General features: G+C 71.1%; 2 protein-coding genes across 9 annotated transcripts; both read left to right on the top strand.

Annotated features, from left to right (window-relative positions):
• The first annotated feature begins 2,032 nt into the window (after positions 1-2,032).
• LOC142824154 (uncharacterized) lies at positions 2,033-5,514 on the top strand. Its single transcript, XM_075915844.1, has 4 exons — positions 2,033-2,415; positions 4,229-4,324; positions 4,507-4,665; positions 4,828-5,514. The coding sequence occupies exons 1-4, from the start codon at positions 2,156-2,158 to the stop codon at positions 5,012-5,014; spliced, it is 702 nt and encodes a 233-aa protein (XP_075771959.1). The 5' UTR covers positions 2,033-2,155; the 3' UTR covers positions 5,015-5,514.
• Positions 5,515-6,038: 524 nt separating this feature from the next.
• Positions 6,039-19,906, top strand: CPT1C (carnitine palmitoyltransferase 1C). 8 transcript variants are annotated; one of them, XM_075915835.1, is made up of 20 exons: positions 6,042-6,198; positions 7,829-8,077; positions 8,895-9,058; positions 10,516-10,650; positions 11,077-11,248; positions 11,472-11,573; positions 12,179-12,316; positions 12,854-12,931; positions 13,381-13,488; positions 13,984-14,068; positions 15,148-15,343; positions 16,387-16,575; positions 16,712-16,817; positions 17,376-17,492; positions 17,755-17,919; positions 18,089-18,223; positions 18,432-18,584; positions 18,843-18,956; positions 19,172-19,264; positions 19,363-19,906. In XM_075915835.1, exons 3-20 carry the CDS (start codon positions 8,991-8,993, stop codon positions 19,438-19,440), a joined length of 2,232 nt encoding a protein of 743 aa, XP_075771950.1. In that variant the 5' UTR covers positions 6,042-6,198; positions 7,829-8,077; positions 8,895-8,990; the 3' UTR covers positions 19,441-19,906. The 8 variants fall into 8 exon arrangements, with proteins under 8 accessions (XP_075771949.1, XP_075771946.1, XP_075771952.1 ...); XM_075915832.1 differs by having other exon boundaries at positions 10,511-10,650; XM_075915834.1 differs by lacking the exon at positions 7,829-8,077 and having other exon boundaries at positions 6,039-6,198.
• Positions 19,907-20,035: the final 129 nt, after the last annotated feature.

Below are 20,035 nucleotides of genomic sequence, written 5' to 3'. Positions count from 1 at the left end.
TGCCTGTGCCCCTCACTCCCCCCCTGCAGCCCCTGCCCCCCCCAGCCCTGCCGGTGCCCCTCACTCCCCCCCTGCAGCCTCTGCCCCCCCAGCCCTGCCGGTGCCCCTCACTCCCACCCTGCAGCCCCTGCCCCCCCCAGCCCTGCCAGTGCCCCTCACTCCCCCCCTGCAGCCCCTGCCCCCCAGCCCTGCCGGTGCCCCTCACTCCCACCCTGCAACCCCTGCCCCCCAGCCCTGCCGGTGCCCCTCACTCCCCCCCTGCAGCCCCTGCCCCCCCAGCCCTGCCGGTGCCCCTCCCTCCCACCCTGCAGTCCCTGCCCCCCCAGCCCTGCTGGTGCCCCTCACTCCCACCCTGCAGTCCCTGCCCCCCCAGCCCTGCCTGTGCCCCTCACTCCCACCCTGCAGTCCCTGCCCCCCCCAGCCCTGCCGGTGCCCCCACTCTCACTGGGGACTCAGCACATGACTCATGGCTGCCACTTATGTCCCATGATAAATATTTATTCCTGGGATCATTGTTCTGCGCTGGGGCCACTTCCTTGTGCCGGGAAGGGCCTGGCTGCTGCCCGATGCCAGCTCATGCCAGTGGCCCAGGGCTTCCCCTCCATCCTGCATCCGCCCCTGGCAGCACTGGATTTCCCTCCCCCGGCCCTGCCAGTGCCCCTCAATCCTGCCCCACAGCGCCTTGTTAGCCCAGCTGGGGGGCTGAGTGTTGGGGGGGCAGCATTCACCCTCCCACCCCCAACTTCCGCCTGTTTATCCTTCCAAATCACTTCCAAAGTTCAAGGAACTGAAGGGAAAATATAAATACATTCTCAGCTCTGGAAATAGACCCCCCCCTCCGCAGGCCTGCCCCCCCCCCCCCGCCAGCCCCGGCCCTGGCCCCGGCCACGCAGGTGGTGTCTAAAAGCATCCAACAATCACCGGGCACTTCCTGACCCACATCCGGCTTCCCAGTCTGGCCCCACAGCCACTCACTGGTGCGAGGGGGGGGTGTCGGGGGAGTATCAGTACCCCCCAAGGCAGAGCACGACCTGCCCAGGGAGGAGGACACACCCAGATCCCCCGGGCCTGGGCTCCCCAAATCCCATCCCCCCATGCCTGAGTCCCCCAGGCCTGGGTTACTTAATTCCCCCCACCTGGGCTCCCCAAATCTCATCTCCTCCCAGGCCTGGGCTCCCCGGATCTTCACCCCCCCATGCCCCGGGCCTGGCTGTTCCAGGACTCCTGGTTCCCAGAACAGGGTGTTTGGTGACTCTGCACCTGCATCCACCCCCCAGTGCCCCATGTCCCAGCCCCCCCCCCCACCCCACATTGTTCTCAGTGTCCAAGGCCCCTGTTATTTCCTGTCCAGAACTCGCCAGGTGCTGCGGAAAACCAGCCCCGTCTAAGGGCTGGGAGGAGAATGAGCCAGCGCTGGGCTCCTGGTGCCCCCGCCCCCGCTCTAACCACTAGCCCCTGCTCCCCTCCCAGAGCCGAATGGATAGACCCCAGGAAGGGATCCCTGGGGCTGGGTGGGGGGACTCGGGGTACATCTCCTACCCCCCCTCTCTGGCCGAGCCTTGGGGGAGCCCTGGGCCCCCTTCCTGGAAATCAGGCCAGGTTGGGCCAAGTTTCATTTCCAATCAGCTGGCGGGGGAGGGGGGAGCAGTGGGAATGGGGGAGGGGCACTGGGAGCATGGGGGGCAGGGGACACTGGGGAGAGGGGTTGTGGTTTCACTCAGCCAAGGAGTGGACCTAAGCCCGGAGGGGGGCCCAGCTGGCCCCCCCCCCGTGCCTCTGATTGACGCCCCAAACTTGGCATGTCCCCTTGCCCCAGCACCCCTGGGGGGCTGGTAACTGACCCCCCCCCCCGCCAGATCTCCCCCGCAGGGCCTGGGAGCAGGGGGTTTCTAACAGGGAATTTCCTGTCTGGGCCGGTGTGTGTGTGTGTGTGGGGGGGGGGGGAATTCCGGCTCCTGGCTCTGTGGGGGGGCACGAAATCTTCCTCCCCCATCCCAGACACGTGCCAGCCCCGCCGTATCCCCTTCCTGGGGGGGGGGCAGGCGCCGTGAGTCAGCCCAGGAGACGTGAGAGTTTGCATCGGCTGCCCCCTGGATGTGTGGGGCCCGGCACGTGCCGCGCTTGGGGGGCGCTGGGAGGGGTATTGGACGGGCCCATGAGCACCCCTGCCTCACAACCGGGGGGATCAGCCCTTATCCCCCAACTGCGAGCCCCGGCGGGGGGGTTATGGAGGGGCCACCCCCCCTGGAATCTCCGCCCCCCCCCCCCCTCGGGAACAGCTGGCGGGAGCCCCCGCCCCGCAGCCCGCGGGCGGGATATAAGGGACCGGCCGGGCTGCGAATCCAGACACACCGGCCGGCGGGTCCAGGGACAGACAGACAGACAGACTTCGGCACTTACACACCCCGACAGCAGGTAGGCACCGATCGACCCCCGGTCCCGCAGCCACTGGGACGGGGACTGGGACGCCTGGGCCCTCCCCCTGGCTCAGCGAGGCAGTGGGGGCTAGTGGTTGGAGCGGGGGAGGGCTGGGTCCGGGACGCCGGGGTTCTTGCTCTGGGAGGGCAGTGGGGGCTAGTGGCTGGAGCGGGGGAGGGCTGGGTCCGGGACGCCGGGGTTCTTGCTCTGGGAGGGCAGTGGGGGCTAGTGGCTGGAGCGGGGAGGGGCCGGGACGGGGACGCCGGGGTTCTTGCTCTGGGAGGGCAGTGGGGGCTAGTGGTTGGAGCGGGGCAGGGCTGGGTCCGGGACGCCGGGGTTCTTGCTCTAGGAGGGCAGTGGGGGCTAGTGGCTGGAGCGGGGAGGGGCCGGGACGGGGACGCCGGGGTTCTTGCTCTGGGAGGGCAGTGGGGGCTAGTGGTTGGAGCGGGGGAGGGCTGGGTCCGGGACGCCGGGGTTCTTGCTCTGGGAGGGCAGTGGGGGCTAGTGGCTGGAGCGGGGGAGGGCTGGGTCCGGGACGCCGGGGTTCTTGCTCTGGGAGGGCAGTGGGGGCTAGTGGTTGGAGCGGGGCAGGGCTGGGTCCGGGACGCCTGGGTTCTTGCTCTGGGAGGGCAGTGGGGGCTAGTGGTTGGAGCGGGGGAGGGCTGGGTCCGGGACGCCGGGGTTCATGCTCTAGGAGGGCAGTGGGGGCTAGTGGCTGGAGCGGGGGAGGGCTGGGTCCGGGACGCCGGGGTTCTTGCTCTGGGAGGGCAGTGGGGGCTAGTGGCTGGAGCGGGGGAGGGCTGGGTCCGGGACGCCGGGGTTCTTGCTCTGGGAGGGCAGTGGGGGCTAGTGGCTGGAGCGGGGGAGGGCTGGGTCCGGGACGCCGGGGTTCTTGCTCTGGGAGGGCAGTGGGGGCTAGTGGCTGGAGCGGGGGAGGGCTGGGTCCGGGACGCCGGGGTTCTTGCTCTGGGAGGGCAGTGGGGGCTAGTGGCTGGAGCGGGGAGGGGCCGGGACCGGGACGCCGGGGTTCTTGCTCTGGGAGGGCAGTGGGGGCTAGTGGCTGGAGTGGGGGAGGGCTGGGTCCGGGACGCCGGGGTTCTTGCTCTGGGAGGGCAGTGGGGGCTAGTGGCTGGAGCGGGGAGGGGCCGGGACCGGGACGCCGGGGTTCTTGCTCTGGGAGGGCAGTGGGGGCTAGTGGTTGGAGCGGGGGAGGGCTGGGTCCGGGACGCCTGGGTTCTTGCTCTGGGAGGGCAGTGGGGGCTAGTGGCTGGAGCGGGGAGGGGCCGGGACCGGGACGCCGGGGTTCTTGCTCTGGGAGGGCAGTGGGGGCTAGTGGCTGGAGTGGGGGAGGGCTGGGTCCGGGACGCCGGGGTTCTTGCTCTGGGAGGGCAGTGGGGGCTAGTGGCTGGAGCGGGGAGGGGCCGGGACCGGGACGCCGGGGTTCTTGCTCTGGGAGGGCAGTGGGGGCTAGTGGTTGGAGCGGGGAGGGCCGGGTCCGGGACGCCTGGGTTCTTGCTCTGGGAGGGCAGTGGGGGCTAGTGGTTGGAGCGGGGAGGGCCGGGTCCGGGACGCCTGGGTTCTTGCTCTGGGAGGGCAGTGGGGGCTAGTGGTTGGAGCGGGGAGGGCTGGGTCCGGGACGCCGGGGTTCTTGCTCTAGGAGGGCAGTGGGGGCTAGTGGCGGGAGCGGGGGAGGGCTGGGTCCGGGATGCCGGGGTTCTTGCTCTGGGAGGGCAGTGGGGGCTAGTGGCTGGAGTGGGGAGGGGCCGGGACCGGGACGCTGGGGGTCTCTGACCAGCTGTCTCTCTCCTAGGCTCCTGCCCATGATGCCGCTCCAGTGGGTCTCGCTGCTGGTGGTGACCCTGGCGGCGCTGTGCGCGTCGCAGCCCATCGGGGAGCCCCCAGCCAGGTGAGCCGGGGGGGCAAGGTCGGGGGTGTAGAGGGGAGAGGTGGGGGAGGCAGTGGTGCGGGGGGAGGGGATGCTGAGCCGAAGGGGGCTGCGTGGGGGAGGGGCGAAAGGGGATTGGGGTCTGTGGGGGACCTTCCCTCCCCTGGGGGCAGTTTTCACCCTCCCCCCGCTCTCTGCCGCAGGTGGCACCCCCCGCCCGTGGTCTCCGTCCTGCAGCGGTTGTGGGGGGCGCAGCGGGAGGCAGCGCCCGCCCCTTGGGAAGCCAGGCCAGCAGCCGGAGCCTGGCCCCCCCAGCATGCCCAGCTGGGGACTGCTGGGGAGGTGCTCAGCCTGCCCAGAAGGTACGTTTGGGGGGGCTTAGGGGATGGGGAGCAGTGGGGTCAGAACCCCTCCCCCACTTCCAAGGGGCGGGGGGAGGAGGGGCTGGGCCCAGCTGTTCCCCCCTCATAGCTGGGGAGGGAACCCAGGAATCCTGACACTCTCTCCCTCCCCCCCCCACACAGCGCCCCGCGCCGGCTCCCCCGCCAGCTCGCCCTGCAGGCCTCCGGACGTGGCTGCCAGCTGGGCACCTGTCAGACCCACAACCTCTTCAGCTGGCTGTACCACATCGGGGCCCGCGACCTCAAGGACGGCTCCCAGAAGGACATGGCTGACCCCATGGGCTACGGACGCCGGCGGCGTGGCACCTAGGGCGGACGGCCCCGCGGAGACAGCGCCCGCTGCCCGCCGGGCTGGGCACGGCTGGGGCACACGGAGCCCCCCCCACCGCAGGGACACAGGCGGAGCCAGGGCAGCACCTCTGCCTGGAGACACGGGCACCGGCTGAGGGATGGGCACGGTTGGGGGGCACCCTCTGGAATCCAGCCCCCCCAAGAGACGCTGGCACCAGCCAACACCGGCTCCGGGCTGCCCCCCCGACAGCAGCATTGCACCATGACCCAGTCCCCTGCACAGAGGACAGCCCGAGGGGATTCACCAAGGACCGTGCCAGGCGGGGGGGGGGGGGGGGAACACGCCCCCCCCAGTAGTGCTCTCCCAGTGAGGGGGCAGCGCGGAAGCCCTCTGGGGACCCCCAAGGGATGCTGTGGGGCGGGGTGGAGACAGACTGAGGGGCAGGAGGGCTCTTCCTGCACCCCCATGTGTGATGGGGCCTGTGGGCCGAAGGGCAAATAAAGAGATTTATTTAAATGAACAGAGATGCCTCCTTCAATCTGGGGGGGGAGGGGAGCCAATAGGGAAATTGGCTTTGGGGTACAGTCATGCCCCCCCCAGAGCTGGGGAGAGAACCCAGGAGTCCTGGCTCCCACCCATCCCCCTTCCTGGCATGCCTGTGGGGCAGGGATCAGTGGGGTGGGGAGCAGTGAGCTCCACAGCAGGGTGTGGGGGGCGTTGGTGGGGGGAGAAGTGTGGGGGGCATTGGTGGGGGTGGCCTCACCAGGGCCCATCCGGCCCCACAGCTCCCCCCTCGCTCCACTGTCCTGGTGGCTGCATGTGTCCCCCTCCGCTAGGATCCCCTGGGGGCTGTGCCCACCCCTTCTCCACTCTTGCCCCGCCCCTCGCCCCACCCCTTCTCCACTCTTGCCCCTCCCCTCGCCCCACCCCTCCCCAATCTCTCTCTCTAGCCCCCCCTCCCTCCGGCTATGACGCTCCGCGCAGGCTCCAGACACGCGCGTCCCCCCCCCCCCCGCCTGCCCCCCCCTTCCCCGGGAGCTCCGGCGCCGCGCGAGCTGCTGGGCGAGGGGCTGCGGGGGAGGAGGCGAGGAGGGGGATGAGCTAGCGGAGGGGGGGGGCTGGAGGCAGCCGGGGTGGGGGGGGGACCCGGACGCTGCTGGCACTTCTAGCGGACACGCCGGCTTGGATCCTGGGGCAGAGAGGTGAGTGAGGGGGGGGGGAGCTGGGAGCCAGCCCCAACTCTGGGGGCGGGCGGGAGCCAGGACTCCTGGGTTCTCTGGCGGTGGGCGGGGGGGGCGGGAGCCAGGACTCCTGGGTTCTCTGGCGGGGGGGGAGGGGGCGGGCGGGAGCCAGGACTCCTGGGTTCTCTGGGGAGGGAGGGGGCGGGCGGAAGCCAGGACTCCTGGGTTCTCTGGCGGTGGGAGGGGGGGGGGCGGGAGCCAGGACTCCTGGGTTCTCTGGCGGGAGGGGGAGGGGGCGGGCGGGAGCCAGGACTCCTGGGTTCTCTGGTGGGGGGGGTCGGGGGGAGGGAGGGGGCGGGCGGAAGCCAGGACTCCTGGGTTCTCTGGCGGTGGGAGGGGGGGGCGGGAGCCAGGACTCCTGGGTTCTCTGGCGGGAGGGGGAGGGGGCGGGCGGGAGCCAGGACTCCTGGGTTCTCTGGCGGGGGGGGGGGGGGGCGGGAGGGAGCCAGGACTCCTGGGTTCTTTGAGGGGGGGCTGGGAGGGAGGGGGCGGTCGGGAGCCAGGACTCCTGGGTTCCCTGGCGGGGGGGGGGGGGAGTTGAAGGGAGGGGGCGGGCGGGAGCCAGGACTCCTGGGTTCTCTGGCGAGGGGGCGGGCGGGAGCCAGGACTCCTGGGTTCTCTGGTGGGGGGGGTCGGTGGGAGGGGGCGGGCGGGAGCCAGGACTCCTGGGTTCTCTGGCGGGGGGGGGTCGGTGGGAGGGGGCGGGAGGGAGCCAGGACTCCTGGGTTCTCTGGCGGGGGGGGGTCGGTGGGAGGGGGCGGGCGGGAGCCAGGACTCCTGGGTTCTCTGGTGGGGGGGGGGTCGGTGGGAGGGGGCGGGAGGGAGCCAGGACTCCTGGGTTCTCTGGTGGGGGGGTCGGTGGGAGGGGGCGGGCGGGAGCCAGGACTCCTGGGTTCTCTGGCGGAGGGGGGGGGGGAAGTTGAAGGGAGGGGGCGGGCGGGAGCCAGGACTCCTGGGTTCTCTGGTGGGGGGGGTCGGTGGGAGGGGGCGGGCGGGAGCCAGGACTCCTGGGTTCTCTGGTGGGGGGGGTTGGTGGGAGGGGGCGGGCGGGAGCCAGGACTCCTGGGTTCTCTGGCGGGGGGGGGGTCGGTGGAAGGGGGCGGGAGGGAGCCAGGACTCCTGGGTTCTCTGGCGGGGGGGGGGTCGTTGGGAGGGGGCGGGCGGGAGCCAGGACTCCTGGGTTCTCTGGTGGGGGGGGTCGGTGGGAGGGGGCGGGCGGGAGCCAGGACTCCTGGGTTCTGTGGCGGGGGGGGGGGGTCGTTGGGAGGGGGCGGGCGGGAGCCAGGACTCCTGGGTTCTCTGGTGGGGGGGTTGGTGGGAGGGGGCGGGCGGGAGCCAGGACTCCTGGGTTCTCTGGCAGGGGGCGGGGCTCTGATGGGTTTTTTCCTCAGCCCATTGATCCCTTTTAATGAGATTCCAGCCCCTGGGCACCCTCAGTGGGGCTGGCTGACCCAGGCCTTCAGAGCGGGTGCAGCCGGGGAGGGGCTGGGAGCCAGGACGCCTGGGTCCTTCGGGAGCTCAAGGGCTCTAGTGGGTTGGAGCCAGGAGGCCAGCGCCCCCCTCTAACCATTAGTCCCCACTCCTCCCCCAGAGCCAGGGACCCAGCCCAGGCGTCCTGCTCACCCAGGTTCTGCTCCAGCCTGGGCCCAGAGGCTGCCCAGAGGGCAAAGGGAGACTCGCCTGCCCCCGCCCCCTCCCCCGCCTGAGCGGGCAAAGGTCCCTGGCTGCGGAGGAGGGTGCTTGCCAGGCACAGCCCAGGGAGCCTCCGGACGCCCGGCTCCTCTCCCCAGGGAGCTGGCCTGAGCCTCCTTCGGCCCGCCCAGCCTCAGTTTCCCCACAGGTAGAACCCGCCCAGCAAGCTGAAACTGTGCGGCCTGCAGGGCAGAGGCAGCTGGGGCAATGAGGGGCAGTCGGTGGGGTGGGGCGGGGCTGTCACGCGTGGGGGTCCCTGGCGGGGCTCCTAGGGTCTCTCCTTGGCTCCGGGAGGGAAGCGGGGGGCCTATGGGTTAGAGCAGGCGGGTGGCGGGAAGGGAAGCTGGGGTCTCCTCTCCAGATCAGGGAAGGGAGCGGGGCCTAGGGGTTACAGCCAGGGGGAGGGGCTGGGATCCAGAATCTCTTCCTCCCCCCTCCCTGTGGGCATGAGGTGTCTGTGCCCCCCCCCCCATGGCTGGATTGTGAGGTCAGCGGCACGTCGGGGCCGGGTCACTGCAGAGCCGGGGCCGGCCTGGCGGCTGCTGGGAGGTCTGGGCCTGTTGGCAGCGCCCAGGTACGGCCGCGCCCCTGCTACTCCCGGCCCAAGGGGGGGGCTTGGTCTGCGGGGGGCCCCGAGGCCCCGGAAGGGGCAGGAGCATGGGGCCAGGCCTGCCGGCGGGTCCCTGTGGGTGACAGACCTGGGCCCAGGGTGGCCCCGGGACAGGTGCCCACCGGGGAGACACGTCCCAGCCTCGGGGGAGGGGCGGGGGCTGGGCACGCGGGGGGGCCCCTCGCCTGGCGCTGACATGTGGCCCTTTGGGGGCAGGGCTGCGTAGCGGGGCCCCTCTGGGGGAGGGGGCCGAGGGGGGGCCTGTCTCGTGGCTCCCAGCAGCGGGGTGGGCCCAGGCGTCCTGGCGGGCGGGGGGGGCGGTGCGGGTGCCCCACGCTCCGTCTCTCTGCCCCAGCTGCCCGCTAGCGCCCCCCGGAGATGGCGGAGGCGCACCAGGCCGTGGCTTTCCAGTTCACTGTCTCGCCCGAGGGCGTCGACTTGCGACTCAGCCATGCGGCCCTCAAGCAGGTCTACCTGGCCGGCCTGCGCTCCTGGAAGAAGAAAATCAGCCGCCTGCGGGTACACGGGGAGGCGGGGAAGGGACTGTGGGGTCAGACCATGGGGCAAGGATCGGGGGCTGGGGAGGACAAGGGGTCAGACTTTGGGGCAGGGATCAGGGGGAGCTGGGCGTGAGTTTGGGGGGCAGGTTGCTGGGGGGCTGGGGAGCTATGGGGCAGGTCTGGGGGATCCTGGGGGGCAGGTTGCTGAGAGGGTGGGTAGCTCTGGGGCGGGGCTAGAGGGAGCTGAGCGGAGGATCCAGGCGGCAGGCTGTTGGGGGGGTGGGGAGCTGTGGGGCAGGGCTGGGCAGAGCTGGGTGGTGGATTGGGTGGGGGGGAGGGGCTGGGCGGTGGATCTGGGGGGGAGCTGTGGGGCAGGGCTGGGCGGAGCTGGGTGGTGGATTGCGTAGGGGAGGGGCTGGGCGGTGGATCTGGGGGGGAGCTGTGGGGCAGGGCTGGGCGGAGCTGGGTGGTGGATCGGGTGGGGGGCTGGACGGTGGATCTGGGGGGGAGCTGTGGGGCAGGGCTGGGCAGAGCTGGGTGGTGGATTAGGTGGGGGAGGGGCTGGGCGGTGGATCTGGGGGGGAGCTGTGGGGCAGGGCTGGGCAGAGCTGGGTGGTGGATTGGGTGGGGGGAGGGGCTGGGCGGTGGATCTGGGGGGGAGCTGTGGGGCAGGGTTGGGCGGAGCTGGGTGGTGGATCGGGTGGGGGGCTGGGCGGTGGATCTGGGGGGGAGCTGTGGGGCAGGGTTGGGCGGAGCTGGGTGGTGGATCGGGTGGGGGGAGGGGCTGGGCGGTGGATCTGGGGGGGAGCTGTGGGGCAGGACTGGGCGGAGCTGGGTGGTGGATTGGGTGGGGGGAGGGGCTGGGCAGTGGATCTGGGGGGGAGCTGTGGGGCAGGGCTGGGCAGAGCTGGGTGGTGGATTGGGTGCGGGGAGGGGCTGGGCGGTGGATCTGGGGGGGGAGCTGTGGGGCAGGGTTGGGCGGAGCTGTGTGGTGTATCTGGTGGGGGGCTGGGCGGTGGATCTGGGGGGGAGCTGTGGGGCAGGGTTGGGCGGAGCTGGGTGGTGGATCGGGTGGGGGGGCTGGGCGGTGGATCTGGGGGGGAGCTGTGGGGCAGGGTTGGGCGGAGCTGGGTGGTGGATTGGGTGGGGGGGCTGGGCGGTGGATCTGGGGGGGAGCTGTGGGGCAGGGTTGGGCGGAGCTGGGTGGTGGATTGGGTGGGGGGGCTGGGCGGTGGATCTGGGGGGGAGCTGTGGGGCAGGGTTGGGCGGAGCTGGGTGGTGTATCTGGTGGGGGGCTGGGCAGTGGATCTGGGGGGGAGCTGTGGGGCAGGGTTGGGCGGAGCTGGGTGGTGGATTGGGTGGGGGGGCTGGGCGGTGGATCTGGGGGGGAGCTGTGGGGCAGGGCTGGGGGCAGGACCCAGGCTCATCCCTGGCTCCGTGCTGCTCCTGCTCAGTCCCATCTGCCCCACAGAACAGCCTGGTGACGGGCGTGTTCCCCGCCAGCCCGGCCAGCTGGCTCGTCATGGCCGTGGCCATCCTGGCCAGCCAGGCCTCTCGCCTCGACCCCTCCATGGGCCTCATTGGCAAGATCAAGGAGCAGCTGCCTGCCAGGTGCGGGGGGGGGGGGGTACCTGGGGTACAGGGGAAGAGCATGGGGGGCAGGGACAGATGTGTGGGGCTGGCGGGCAGAGGGAGGGAGGGGCACTGAGGGGCACAGCTGGGGACAGATTTTCCGGGGATGCAGGGGGTCTGGGGGACTAGCTGGGGCGGAGGTACTGTGGATATGGGGCAGGGCGGGGGCCCCCAGGGACGGAGGAGGCCCTGGGGGGCAGGGCGGGGGCCCCCGGGGACGGAGGAGGCCCTGGGGGGCAGGGCGGGGGCCCCCGGGGACGGAGGAGGCCCTGGGGGGCAGAGCGGGGGCCACCGGGGACGGAGGAGGCCCTGGGGGGCAGGGCGGGGGCCCCCGGGGACGGAGGAGGCCCTGGGGGGCAGGGCGGGGGGCCCGGGCGGTCCAGACTGAGCCCCATCCCCACGCAGCCCCTGGCTGTCGGAGCCGGCCCGGGCGGGGCTGGGCGCGCTGGCCTTCGCCACCCTGCTGTGGCTGGGACTGGTGGTGACCATGCGGGGAGCCCTGCGAGCCCTGCTCTGCTACCACGGCTGGATGGAGGAGGAGCACGGCCGCACCTCCAACGCCACCAAGCTCTGGCTGGTACGTGCTGGGGGCCCCGGGGGGCTGGCACTTGCCACGAGGCCGGGGCCACATGGGGGTTGTGGGGGGCCCAGTGGCGTGTCCCGGGGGAAGGGGGCTGGCGCTTTCCAGGGGGCTGGGGCCAGGCTGGGGGGTCCCTGTCCTAGGAAGCGAGTGCCCCCGGCTGTGTGTCTGCGGGGGGGGGGGCGGCTCTCTGCCCTGCCCCCCGGCTCTCTGCCCCCAGGCGCTGGTCAAGATCTTTGCCGGCCGCAGGCCCATGCTGTACAGCTACCAGGCCTCCCTGCCGCGCCTGCCCGTCCCCGCCGTGCGTGACACCCTGCAGCGGGTGAGCCTCGGGGGGGGGCAGGAATCTTCGGGGGGGTTCTGGGGCTCTCTGGGGGCTGAAAGGGAATGTGGGGGGAGGGGCCATAGGGAGGTTCTGGGGTGCTGGAAGGAGGGCCATAGGGAGGTGCTGGGGTTGTTCTGGGGGGCTGGGAGGAGGGCCATAGAAGATTCTGGGGGGCTGGAAGGAGGGGCCATGGGGAGGTGCTGGGGTTGTTCTGGGGGGCTGGGAGGAGGGCCATAGGAAGATTCTGGGGGGCTGGAAGGAGGGGCCATGGGGAGGTGCTGGGGTTGTTCTGGGGGGCTGGGAGGAGGGCCATAGGAAGATTCTGGGGGGCTGGAAGGAGGGGCCATGGGGAGGTGCTGGGGTTGTTCTGGGGGGCTGGGAGGAAGGGCCGTGGAGAAGTTCTGGGGGGCTGGAGGAAGGAGTCATGGGGAGGTGCTGGGGGGCTGGAGGAGGGGATGCGGAGGGCCCTGGGAAGAGGGGGTTTGGGGGCTCTGGGTGCTAGGGGAGTCCTGGGGGCTGGAGAGGGTGGACGGGGAGCCTACCCCACGGGGGTGCCCTGGGGGGGCTGGGGTGGGTCGGCTGACCCCCGGCTCTGCCCCCAGTACCTGGAGTCGGTGCGCCCCCTGCTGTCGGACCTGCAGTTCCAGCGGGCGACCGCCCTGGCCCGGGATTTTGAGCGCTCACTGGGCCCCCGGCTGCAGTGGTACCTCACCCTCAAGTCCTGGTGGGCCACCAATTACGTGAGTTGCCGTCCGGGGGGCTGGGGGACCGGCTGCAGGGGAGGGGTGGCGGGGGGCGCTGGGTGGCGGGGGGCTGGGGTACGGCAGAGGGTGGAATTGAGCGGCGAAGGGGTCCATGGGGGGGGCGCTGGGTGGTGGGGGGTTGGGGTCCGGCAGAGGGTGGAATTGAGCAGTGAAGGGGTCCATGGGGGGGGGCGCTGGGTGGTGGGGGGTTGGGGTCCGGCAGAGGGTGGAATTGAGCGGCGAAGGGGCCCAAGGGGGGGGGCGCTGGGTGACGGGGGGTTGGGAGTCCGGCAGGGGGTGGAATTGAGCGGCGAAGGGGTCCATGGGGGGGTGCTGGGTGACGGGGGTGGGGGTACGGCAGAGGGTGGAATTGAGCAGTGAAGGGGTCCATGGGGGGGCGCTGGGTGACGGGGGTGGGGGTCCGGCAGAGGGTGGAGCCAAGTGGCAAGAGGGCTCGTGGCGGCCCATGGCCAGGCTGCAGGAGGTGGGGTCACAGTGGGGCCGGGCTCTGACTCTCTTTAGCCTCCCCCCCAGGTGAGTGACTGGTGGGAGGAATACGTCTACCTGCGGGCCCGGAGCCCCCTCATGGTGAACAGCAACTACTACGCCATGGTGAGTCCTGGGGGCCCCCACCCTGTGGGGGGTGTATGGGGTCCTAGTACCTGGCTCTGACCCTGTGGGGGGTGTATGGGGTCCCAGTACCTGGCTCTGACCCTGTGGGGGGTGTATGGGGTCCTAGTACCTGGCTCTGGCCCTGTGGGGGTGTATGGGGTCCCCGTACCTGGCTCTGGCCCTGTGGGGGGTTCTATGGGGTTCCCTTACCCGGCTGTGGCCCAGTGGGGAGTGTATGGGGTCCCCGTACTCGGCTCCGGCCCTGTGGGGGTGTATGGGGTCCCCGTACCTGGCTCTGGCCCTGTGGGGGGTTCTATGGGGTTCCCTTACCCGGCTGTGGCCCTGTGGGGGTGTATGGGGTCCCTGTACTTGGCTCCGGCCCTGTGGGGGGTTCTATGGGTTCCCACGTTTAGCTCTGTCCCTCACCCCCTTCTCCGCCCGCCCCCCAGGATTTCCTGTACGTCACCCCGACGCCCATCCAGGCGGCCCGGGCGGGGAACGTGGTTCACGCCATGCTGCTCTATCGGCGCAAGCTGAACCGCGAGGAGATCAAACCGGTGAGGGGGGCTCGGGGGTGTCCGACAGGACAGTGGGGGGGGGTGTGCAGTGCCGGGTGGGGGATGGGCACTGGCATGTCTCTGGGGGGGTCCATCCCTCTGGGGTGTAGCAGGAGGGCATGGCCCCCCAGGTGTGGCCCCTTCCCTTTTGGGGGGCTGCGCCCCATCCCTGCAGGGGGCCCGCTACACTTTGCCCCTACGAGTTTTGAGCTCTAGACCCCAGGTACCTTGTTCTGCCCTAGACGCACCTGCCCCCCAGAAGCCAGTGGACAGCACTAGGGATAAGGGGGGCTCAGGGCTGGGCTGTCTCCCCATACCCCTGCCCAGCTGTGGGGCAGGGAGCAGGAGGCCTGGGGGGCTGCATGGATGTGGGGCTGGAGGCTGCGCTGTGGGGGGCTGGGGAGTCTCTCGTGTGTGGTTCTGTTTTAGCATGGGGCAGGGAGCTGCACCCTGGGGGGGTCTGTGGGGTGAGTGACCCTCCCCGCTGCCCCCCAGCTGATGATCCAGGGCACGCTGCCCTTGTGCTCCGCGCAGTACGAACGCATGTTCAACACCACCCGCATCCCTGGAGTGGAGGCAGGTAGGAGCCCCCCACCGAGCCCCCGATGGAAACTTGGCCCCAGATTAAATACCCCCGAGAGAGCTTGTACATTGGGGGGCTCAGAGCTGGGGGACCCAGGCTGGGGGTGGGGGGACATGGGGGGGGCTCAGAGCGGGGGAACCTCAGGGAGGAGGTGGGAGGACATGGGGGGGGCTCAGAGCGGGGGAACCTCAGGGAGGAGGTGGGAGGACATGGGGGGGGCTCAGAGCGGGGGGACCCAGGCTGGGGGTGGGGGGACATGGGGGGCTCAGAGCGGGGGGACCCAGGCTGGGGGTGGGGGGACATGGGGGGCTCAGAGCGGGGGGACCCAGGCTGGGGTTGGGGGGACATGGGGGGCTCAGAGCGGGGGAACCTCAGGGAGGAGGTGGGAGGACATGGGGGGGCTCAGAGCGGGGGGACCCAGGCTGGGGGTGGGGGGATATGGGGGGCTCAGAGCGGGGGAACCTCAGGGAGGAGGTGGGAGGACATGGGGGGGGCTCAGAGCGGGGGAACCTCAGGGAGCGGTTGGGAGGACATGGGGGGGCTCAGAGCGGGGGGACCCAGGCTGGGGTTGGGGGGACATGGGGGGGCTCAGAGCGGGGGGACCCAGGCTGGGGTTGGGGGGACATGGGGGGGGCTCAGAGCGGGGGAACCTCAGGGAGCGGTTGGGAGGACATGGGGGGGCTCAGAGCAGGGGGACCCAGGCTGGGGGTGGGGGGACATGGGGGGGCTCAGAGCGGGGGGACCCAGGCTGGGGGTGGGGGGACATGGGGGGCTCAGAGCGGGGGGACCCAGGCTGGGGGTGGGGGGACATGGGGGGCTCAGAGCGGGGGAACCTCAGGGAGGAGGTGGGAGGACATGGGGGGGGCTCAGAGCGGGGGGACCCAGGCTGGGGGTGGGGGGACATGGGGGGCTCAGAGCGGGGGAACCTCAGGGAGGAGGTGGGAGGACATGGGGGGGGCTCAGAGCGGGGGGACCCAGGCTGGGGGTGGGGGATGCAGTGGGGAGGATCCCGGGGGGCTGGCTGTGGAGGGGCCAAGGTGCAGCCCTGCACGGCCCCACGCCCCCGCCCCCCCCAGACACGCTGCAGCACAGGCGGGACAGCCAGCACCTGGCCGTCTTCCACGCCGGCCGCTTCTACCGCCTGGACCTCTACCACGGGGGGCGGCTGCTGGGCCCCCGCGCGCTGCAGGCCCAGTTCCAGCGCATCCTGGACGACCCCGCGCCCCCCGCGCCCGGTGAGGAGACCCTGGCCGCCCTGACCGCAGGGCCCCGGTGAGCGCCTGGGAGGGGGCAGGGCAGGTGGGGGAGGGGCAGGGGGGCAGTGACAGGAGGGGAGGGGAGGCAGAGACTGGAGGGGGGTGGGGCTGTGGGTGGGGCAGGGGGGCAGTGACAGGAGGGGAGGGGAGGGGATGTGGGTGGGGGAGGGGGAGGGGAGGCAGAGACTGGAGGGGGGTGGGGGTGGGGCAGGGGGGCAGTGACAGGAGGGGAGGGGCTGTGGCTGGGGGAGGGGTGGAAGAGGCAGTGACTGGAGTGGGCGGGGCAGGTGGGGGAGGGTTGTGGGTGGGGGTGGGCCAGGGGAGGCAGTGATTGGAGGGAGAGGGGCAGGTGGGGGAGGGTTGTGAGTGGGGGTGGGGCAGGGGAGGCAGTGATTGGAGGGGGCGGGGCAGGTGGGGGAGGGTTGTGGGTGGGGGTGGGGCAGGGGGGCAGTGACAGGAGGGGAGGGGCTGTGGCTGGGGGAGGGGTGGAAGAGGCAGTGACTGGAGTGGGCGGGGCAGGTGGGGGAGGGCTGTGGGTGGGGGTGGGGCAGGGGAGGCAGTGACTTTGGAGGGGGCGGGGCAGGTGGGGGAGGGTTGTGGGTGGGGGTGGGGCAGGGGGGCAGTGACAGGAGGGGAGGGGCTGTGGCTGGGGGAGGGGTGGAAGAGGCAGTGACTGGAGTGGGCGGGGCAGGTGGGGGAGGGGTGGAAGAGGCAGTGACTGGAGTGGGCGGGGCAGGTGGGGGAGGGCTGTGGGTGGGGGTGGGGCAGGGGAGGCAGTGACTTTGGAGGGGGCGGGGCAGGTGGGGGAGGGTTGTGGGTGGGGGTGGGGGAGGGGGGCAGTGACAGGAGGGGAGGGGCTGTGGCTGGGGGAGGGGTGGAAGAGGCAGTGACTGGAGTGGGCGGGGCAGGTGGGGGAGGGGCTGTGGGTGGGGGTGGGGCAGGGGAGGCAGTGACTTTGGAGGGGGCGGGGCAGGTGGGGGAGGGCTGTGGGTGGGGGTGGGGCAGGGGAGGCAGTGACAGGAGGGGCCCAGGCCGACAGCCCCCCGCCCCTTCCCGCAGGGAGCCGTGGGCCCGGGCTCGCCGGACGTACTTCGGGTCGGGCCGGAACCAGGAGTCGCTGCGGGCGGTGGAACGAGCCGCCTTCTTCGTCACGCTGGACAGCTCGGAGCAGGGGCTGCTGGGCCCCGAGCCGGGCCGGGCGCTGGACCAGTACTCCAAGGCCCTGCTGCACGGGCAGTGCCATGACAGGTGGGGACCCTGGCCCCCAGGACCCTCAGGAGACAGGGCTGCAGCAGGGGCCCCTCCCCTCCCCTCCCGGCTCCTTCCTCTGTCTCCTGCCGCGCCCCCTCCGCCGCGAGGGGCTCTCACCCACGGCCCCTTGCAGGTGGTTTGATAAATCCTTCACCCTGATCGTCTTCCGCAACGGCAAGATGGGGCTGAACGCGGAGCACTCCTGGGCCGACGCCCCCGTCATCGGCCACCTCTGGGAGGTACGCCCGGGCGCCTGGGGTCCCAGCCGGGGGGCGGGGGGGGCTAGGAGTCTAGAGGCCTCAGTGCCCTCCCTTCTTTGGGGGGGGCAGCCTTTGCTTCAGGAGGGGAGGGGGAGCTAATGGTAAGGGTTGGGGGGAGCCTAGGGTTACGTGCTGGCTCTGGAAGGGGAGAGGGGCCTAGCGGTTAGAGCTGGCAGGGGTGGGGGAGCCAGGAGGCCTAGGTTCTGAGCTGGCTCTGGGAAGGGAGAGGGGCCTAGTGGTTAGAGCTGGCAGGGGTGGGGGAGCCAAGAGGCCTAGGTTCTGAGCTGGCTCTGGGAAGGGAGAGGGGCCTAGCGGTTAGAGCTGGCAGGGGTGGGGGAGCCAGGAGGCCTGGGTTCTGAGCTGGCTCTGGGAAGGGAGAGGGGCCTAGTGGTTAGAGCTGGCAGGGGAGGGGGGGGCCAGGAGGCCTGGGTTCTGAGCTGGCTCTGGGAGGGGAGTGGGGCCTAGTGGTTAGAGCTGGCAGGGGTTGGGGGAGCCAGGAGGCCTGGGTTCTGAGCTGCCTGTGTCCCCACCCTGCAGTACACGCTGGCCACAGACGTCTTCAACCTGGGCTACAATGCGGACGGACACTGCAAGGGGGAGCTGGAGCCAGGCCTCCCCCCGCCTCAGAAGCTGCAGTGGGAGATCCCGCAGGAGGTGGGAGCAGGGGAGGGGCTGTGTGTAGTGGGAGGAGCCAAAGGAAGGTGGGGGTGGGGCCAAAGGAAGGCAGGAGAGTGGCTGGAGTGGGGGCGGGGCCAAAGGAAGGTGGGGGTGCGACTGAGATGGGGGCGGGCCCAAAGGACAGGGGGAGTGGCTGGGTGGGAGGCGGAGCTAAAGGAAGGTGGGTGGGGCCTGGGGTCAGGCAGTGGGGGATACTTGGGGGCAGGTCACTGCTCTGACCCCCCCGTACCCCGCCCAGTGCCAGCGAGTGATCCAGGGCTCCCTGCGGGTGGCGCGGGCGCTGGCGGACGACGTGGATTTTCACACCTTCGCCTTCAAGGACTTCGGCAAGGGGCTGATCAAGAAATGTCGCACCAGCCCCGACAGCTTCATCCAGCTGGCCTTGCAGCTGGCCCACTACCGGGTACGGCCCCTGCCCGCCCCATGGCCTGCGCTGCCCCCCAGCCCCGACCGCACCAGCTAACCGGCCCTGCAGCTGGTGCACACCGGCTGTGGCCCCGGTGGGGCCATGTCCCAGTGCCGGGGGAGGGGTCCCCGTGTACCAGCCCCCCCTAACTGCACGCCCCCCCCAGGACAAGGGGAAGTTCTGCCTGACCTACGAGGCGGCCATGACGCGGCTGTTCCGCGAGGGGCGCACGGAGACCGTCCGCTCCTGCTCCATCGAGTCGTGCAGCTTTGTCCGAGCCATGACGGACCCTGCCCAGAGCGTGAGTGGGGGAAGGGGCCTGGGATCCGGGGGGGGGGGGGTCCCCTCATGCGGGGAGCCGGCTGCCATCTGGGGGAGTCGCCCGCCTCTCGCTCCTCGCCAGGTTTGCCTCCTCGGGCCTGGCACGGTGAGCCGGGTGCAGGGCTGGGGGAAGGGGGAGAGGACCGTCACTGTTCCCTGACCCCCCCCCCCCCGGTGCATCCCCCCAGGCCTCCCAGCGCCTGGCCCTGTTCCGCGTGGCGGCGGCCAAGCACCAGACCCTGTACCGCCGGGCCATGGTGGGCGCCGGCATCGACCGACACCTCTTCTGCCTCTACGTGGTCTCCAAGTACCTGGGCGTGGACTCCCCCTTCCTCAGGGAGGTGCGTGGTGTACTTGGGGGACCACCAGGGCGGGGCTTAAGGGGGAGGAGCAATCTCCAGGAGAGGGAGGAGCTTGTGGGGAAAGGGGTGGGGCTTGAAGGGGTGGGTCTCAGGGCAGATCTTGGCGACTCAGGAGATGGGGCTTGGGAGGCATGGGAGCGGGGTGTTGGGAGGGGGCAGGGCACGCTCTGGGAGGGGGCAGGGCTCGGAATCGGGGGGCGGGGCTGGGCCTTCACCCTGCCCTGCCCTGCCCTGCAGGTGCTGTCGGAGCCGTGGGGCCTGTCCACCAGCCAGACGCCCATCCAGCAACTTGAGCTCTTCGACCTCCGCAGCCACCTTGACTACATCTCCTGCGGGGGCGGCTTCGGGCCGGTGAGCTCCCGGCCAGTGGGAGGGGGGCTGGGGGACAGGAGGGGCGTTGGTGGGGGGGCTGAGACCCAGGGGAGGGGGACTGGGAGCCAGGAGCTGGGCTGGGGGACAGGAACTGGGCTGGGGGGGGGGGGGTCTGGAAGCCAGGAAGCGGGGTGGGGAAGAGGGGCTGCTTGGGGGGGCTGGGAGCCAGGACTCCTGGGTTCTCTCTGCCCCAGGTGGACGATAACGGCTATGGGGTGTCCTACATCGTTATCGGCGAGGACCTGATCACGTTCCATGTCTCCTGCAAGTTCTCCAGCCCTGAGACGGTGAGGGGAAGCCGGTGGGGGGGGGGGTCCTCCTAAATCCCTCCCCCCCGCTACAACCTCTCCTTGCCCCCCCACTAACCCAGCCCGTCTCTCCTCAGGACGCTCACCGGTTTGGGGCGAACATCCGCACAGCTCTGCTCGACCTCCGGGCTCTGTTCAATCTGCCCCCCAAGTAGCCTAAGAGCTGGGGGGGGCTGCAGCTGGATTTCCTCCCCCCAATAAAGCCATGGGGCATGCAGACCCCTGGAGGGGATGGGCTGTGTTTGTGTTCAGAGACACCCCCCCATGCTGCATGTGGCGTGGGTTGGTTCTGCTGGGGTGCGTGCCTGGGCTGGGCGCCACGTCCCCAGCTCCTGCTGCCCCCTGCCTTCCCATGGCCCCTAGAAAATGGGGGGAATTTGCCACTCACCCCCCCCCCCCCCCGCAAAAAAAGTGTTCAGGGGGCTGTGGCCACTGGGGGAGTTTGGGGTTAGGGCCCCCAAGGGGAGCAGGGTCCCCCGCTACTTGGGGCAGGTTTTTAACTGTTTGCAAGGGGGGGGGGAGTGTGATGGGGGCAGGACCCCCCCTGGGGTGTAAGGGGCACAGAGCCTGGAGTCGCTGCTTGCAAACGCAGATTGGCAATAAAGGTCTGACAGCAACGACCGTAAGCATCTTCTGTCATGGTGTGCGTGGGGGGGGGGTCATTAGATTTCCCTGCCCTCCTCTCCGGGTATCTGCCCTAGAGCAGCATCCAGCCCCCCACAGAAGGGCCCTGGACTGATCTCTTCCCCC

The sequence above is a fragment of the Pelodiscus sinensis genome, unplaced genomic scaffold (assembly GCF_049634645.1).
Source record: "Pelodiscus sinensis isolate JC-2024 unplaced genomic scaffold, ASM4963464v1 ctg154, whole genome shotgun sequence".
In the NCBI taxonomy this organism is placed as follows: Eukaryota; Metazoa; Chordata; order Testudines; family Trionychidae; genus Pelodiscus; species Pelodiscus sinensis.
This window is presented reverse-complemented; position numbering and strand designations above follow the sequence as displayed.

Bases quoted from the DNA above. Each gene is read 5' to 3' on its own strand.
- LOC142824154 (XM_075915844.1), top strand. From the start codon at position 2,156: ATGAGCACCCCTGCCTCACAACCGGGGGGATCAGCCCTTATCCCCCAA. The intron at 2,416-4,228 runs GTAGGCACCGAT...TCTCTCTCCTAG, and splicing joins CTTACACACCCCGACAGCAG to GCTCCTGCCCATGATGCCGC. The intron at 4,325-4,506 runs GTGAGCCGGGGG...TCTCTGCCGCAG, and splicing joins ATCGGGGAGCCCCCAGCCAG to GTGGCACCCCCCGCCCGTGG.
- CPT1C (XM_075915831.1), top strand. From the start codon at position 8,918: ATGGCGGAGGCGCACCAGGCCGTGGCTTTCCAGTTCACTGTCTCGCCC. The intron at 11,249-11,471 runs GTACGTGCTGGG...CTCTGCCCCCAG, and splicing joins ACGCCACCAAGCTCTGGCTG to GCGCTGGTCAAGATCTTTGC. The intron at 16,576-16,711 runs GTGGGGACCCTG...GGCCCCTTGCAG, and splicing joins CACGGGCAGTGCCATGACAG to GTGGTTTGATAAATCCTTCA.